The 4369-nt window shown below is 61.3% G+C and overlaps 1 protein-coding gene across 1 annotated transcript in view; it reads right to left on the bottom strand.

Moving 5' to 3' along the window:
• Positions 1-712: 712 nt before the first annotated feature.
• The window catches only part of Dlx3 (distal-less homeobox 3), a 5065-nt gene continuing 1408 nt past the window's right edge, over positions 713-4369 (bottom strand). Inside the window, exons 2-3 of the mRNA XM_005394184.2 lie at positions 4037-4227; positions 713-2513 (exon numbers count right to left, since the gene is read on the bottom strand). Coding sequence (XP_005394241.1) covers positions 2166-2513; positions 4037-4227 — 539 coding nt within the window. The 3' untranslated portion in view covers positions 713-2165. The remainder of the gene's footprint in view (positions 2514-4036; positions 4228-4369) is intronic.

The following is a 4369-nucleotide window of genomic DNA, read 5'->3' as shown; positions in this document are numbered from 1 at the left end:
GTGACGAGAGCTGTTACCGTGCGCCGGATAGCAAGCTCGTGTGTTCCTGTGTCCTTGCCTGTGCCTAGACGTGGGCCGCCCTCCCCCTCCACGCACTGTCCCGGCCCAGCTCTCCCCTGGGGCTGCACTTGGAGCTAGAGGAGGGGTGTCGGGGTATAAAGTGCTGAGTGAGGCCTGAGACTTCCCTGAGCAGGTAACGCAGACCCCACCCACCCCTTCGCCTCCTCTCCCAGCCTGGCCACCCCGCCAGCTGTGGGAGCAGCGGGGTTTCCCCTGCCTGAGGCCCCACCTTCACCCCAAGCTGGGAGGGACAGACGGGAGGCGAGGGGCCGGGAGTGCCTGGGTGTGGAGACAGGGGGTTTACACGCGTGTGCAAGCATGTCTGCGTGTGAGCTCAGGATCAAAGAGCAGCCCCGAGGTGACCTGGCAGCGACGGTGGCAGAGGGCAGCTGGCTGACAGGGGACGCCACGCTGCCGCTGCCGAGAGCAGAGCGGAGTCAGAGAGGCCACAGCTGGGAGCCTCCTGCCCAGCCCTGCCCGGGTCAGGGCAGCCACAGGGCCAGGGGCACCTGCCACCTGCGGCCAGGCCCAGCCCAGCGTCTCCCTGTCTCCCCCAGCCAGGAACCCCTGGAGTCTCAGTGGTCCCCAAGCCCCAGGCCTCCCCCACCGAAGAGCTGCCTGCCACCAGCCTCCTGTTCAAAGAGCACAGTGGTTCTTTTCTTTTTTTTTATTAACATTATATATAAAGATGGGTCCAGTAAGAAAGCAGAATCGAGAAGGCTGGGAGGGGTGGGAGCTGGCTTCGTTCCTGTCCCCCTGGGGTGGGACTGGGAGACCCACCATGTCTCTCCTCACTCCTACACCTCCCAGGAAGCCCAAATCCAGCCGGAGCCCACATCTCTCTCAACGCACAGGGAGATCCATCCAGGAGAAAAAGGGTCACATAAATAGGAAACCACAGGAGGGAGGAGGCCGCTTCTCTCTGTTGCTCTTAAAAAAAATACATACTATATATATATAGCTACAGTCTTTTACCTCTCCTCTCCTTCGATGTTTCACCACATCACGGGTGGAGACGGGTTAGCTTTGGGGGGACGCCTGGGCCAGCCCTCCTGGCCGCCAGCCCTCACCCCTAAGGCACTGGGTCACAGCCCTGCCCTTCCCACAGAGCGCCACACTCACCCCAAGTTCTCCAGCTCGGCGGAGCAATCTATTTCCAAGGCCACCAGAAAGGGGGTGTCTAGGGCTTTGTCTTGCCTGGCGTATCTCTGTGGAGATTTGGGGTTTGGTGCCCAACCTGACAACTTGTTGGAGAGAAGGAGGAGGAAGGGGAGGAAGAGGAGGCGGAGGAGGAGAGGGGAGGCAGAGGCGGGACACAGCTGCCCACCAAGGGGGAGATTTGGTCCTATCTGGTAACAATGCCCTTTGTTTTCTTATTTTTCAACAGCTTTTAAAACCAAGGTTGTGCAAAGTCCTGTACATGGAGGAGGAAATGGGGTACTTAGGAGAACCATGGAGATGCCCTCCCAGCAGAGGGGGGAAGGGGTGATGGCTCCTAGAATTCTTCCCCCAAAAGCCCCCGGATGTAAAAGATTCCCTCACTGGGGGTGGTTTCTTTGGTTTAACCCTCAAATCTTGAACGAGGGCTACAAGTGCGGGCCGGGTGGAGATCAGGTCCCCACCCCGAGTCCCAGTCATGATGTCCAATGTCTCTTTGGCAGGAGGGCCGTGCAGGAAGGAGAGGCCCCAGGTTGCTTAGGAGGAGCCCAACATGGCGGGGGTCAGGATCCATCACGCCTGGTGCCCCAGCCCAGGCTCAGCTTAGAAACACTCCATGTCCCTGTCCCCTGGTCTCCAGTCCGGGGAGCGCTTAGGCTTGAGGTGCTTGAAGGTGATGAGCTGTTAAAGCTAATCCAGGCTCCCCCTGGGGTGAATGTGCCCGCATCTGGAGGGGCGCCCCAGTTCTAAGCAGGGGAGGGAGGTTCAGGGGACATTCTCGGCCCGTGCCAAATTCATCTGGAAACTCTTGGGTCCCTGGAGAAGGGACTGGGGAGGGAGACAGCTGGCCCTTCCCCTGTGCTCCTCGGTGATTCCTGAGTGTCGCTAGGACGGAGGCACTTCTGCCTGGTCCCGGGTCCTTCGTGGGGGCACAGGCCAGGAGGAGCTCAGTACACAGCCCCGGGGTTGGGTGGGGGTCCCGGGGAGGCGTGGTGCAGGGTGGCAGGCTGCGGTGGCTGCTGCTGTAAGTGGGGTCCGCTCAGGTTCTGTGCGTGGTACCAGGAGTTGGTGGGGTCGTCCAGGTAGCTGGGGGAGGCGCTGTACGGAAGCGGCGGGGGCAGCTGGCTGCGAGCAGGGGCTGGCGTGGAGTGGGAGGAGGTGTCCCAGAGGGCTGGTGACGGCGGGGAGTTGCAGGCCATGGAGTCGCTATTGTTGGGACTGTGCTCCAGGGGCACCTCCCCGTTCTTGTATAGCTTCTTGAACTTGGACCGGCGGTTCTGGAACCAGATTTTCACCTGGGCCGGAGAAGAAAGGGGCAGCTGGTTAGCACTCAGGATGCGGACAGAAGCCCTGCCGGGAATCTAGCGTGGACCAGGCCCAGCCAGCACCTGATGTCGCCCAGTGAAAACCAGGTGAGACCCAGGCTTCCTGACTCCCAGGCCAGCAGCCCTTTCTACCTGTCTAGAACCGAGGCCAGGAACATTCGCCTGCCTGGTCCAGGTTCTGCTCTGCCACTGGCTAAGTGTGACCTTGGGCACGTTGCTTAACCTCTTTGGACTGGCCTTCCTCTCTTCTGCAAAGTGGGGACAGTGACAGCATTGCTACCTCACAGGGTCATTACGAGGCTCAAGTAAGTTAGGACACCTGAAAAACTTAGGACAGCCCAATACAGCAAGCACGAAATAGACCAGGATAGGGAGGTAGAGATAGAGACCACTGCGTACCAATACACCGAGTGGGACATGGGCAGTTTGTGGCATTTCATTCATGTTAGATGCCATAAACAGAGGGATGCGAATATGCAAACACACACCCCCACACGCATCTCCATGCCCAGCCACGTACCCACTCACAGTTTCACACATGCACACACCACCCTCCAAAGCTCCACACATACACAGATCCACCCAGATAAACAACGCACGCACCCACAGTCACACGCGCGCTCAGGTGCCAGGTCCTCTTGGGCTCAGGCTCGGTAATGGGGGTGGCCTGGGGACTCAGGAGCAGGTGAGCCACAGTTCCCCAAATTTCCCCTGGGGTATCTCCCCCTCCCCTGCTGCTCCCCACCCCATGACTGGCACAAACAATGAATCAGCTCCTTACCCGGTGACCCAGATTCCCGGCGGACAGGGCCCCACGCAGCCACAACCAAGGCCCGCCTGCCAACACCTGCAGCCAGCCAGGCGTCCCCACTCCTCCCCTGAGCAGGGACAGGCTGCTGGGGGCTTTGGGGACAGAACGAGGGGGCAGTGGGGCTCCCTGTCCTCACTCCTGGCAGAGGCAGGGCTGAGCACCTGGCTGCTGGGCGAGGATGGGGTGTCCTGACACCGGCAAGCCTTTCTGTACTCCTGTGCTCAGGGGGTGCGGTCCCCATCTTTGTGCACAGGGACCCTGAAGGGTCACGTTCCTGATGTGAGCATCCTCGTGTGTGCGCAGGCCCCGCTGTGCAAGCAAATGCACACGCACACCTAGCCTGTGTGTGTGAAAAGTACAACGTGGACTCCGACGATGCCAGCCACACAGCTAGGGATCTTGGGACCTGGGGATTCTGGAATGGAGGATGCAGGCTTCTCTGTCCGCCAGACATACACCGTTGCATAGGATCACAACTGCATACACACACGCGCACACGCACACGCACACGCTAAAGCAGGATCTGTCTACACAATCTGAGATGTGAGGTCCTCTATCCTACAGGCAAGGGTTCCCAGCGCCAGCAGGGCCCTTACGGAGCCAGTCAGGCTCAGGTGCGCCTGGGGGCCTCTGGGGTCCTGCGCGCTCCCTGCGGCCCCGGCCCTCGCGGCCCAGTACCAACCTGTGTCTGCGTGAGGCCCAGCTGTGCGGCCAGCTCGGCGCGCTCAGGCAGCGCCAGGTACTGGGCTTTCTGGAAGCGGCGCTGCAGGGCGGCCAGCTGGTAGCTGGAGTAGATGGTGCGCGGCTTTCGGACCTTCTTGGGCTTCCCGTTCACCATGCGCACCTCGGCTTCCGGCTCCTCCTTCACCGACACTGCGGGGACGCATGGGTGGGGGGCGGTTCAGCCTCGGCCTGCGACCCCGGCGGCGCGCCGTCCCTCCCTTCGACTCGCCCCGGCCCGCGCCCGAGGTGGGAGCCGCGGCAACAGAGGCGGACGGGCGGCCGCCCACGACGC

The sequence above is a fragment of the Chinchilla lanigera genome, unplaced genomic scaffold, assembly GCF_000276665.1.
Source record: "Chinchilla lanigera isolate Chin_1 unplaced genomic scaffold, ChiLan1.0 scaffold00050, whole genome shotgun sequence".
NCBI classification, from domain to species: Eukaryota; Metazoa; Chordata; class Mammalia; order Rodentia; family Chinchillidae; genus Chinchilla; species Chinchilla lanigera.
Note: the sequence above shows the minus strand (reverse complement) of the source record. Positions and strands in the feature narration are given on the sequence as shown.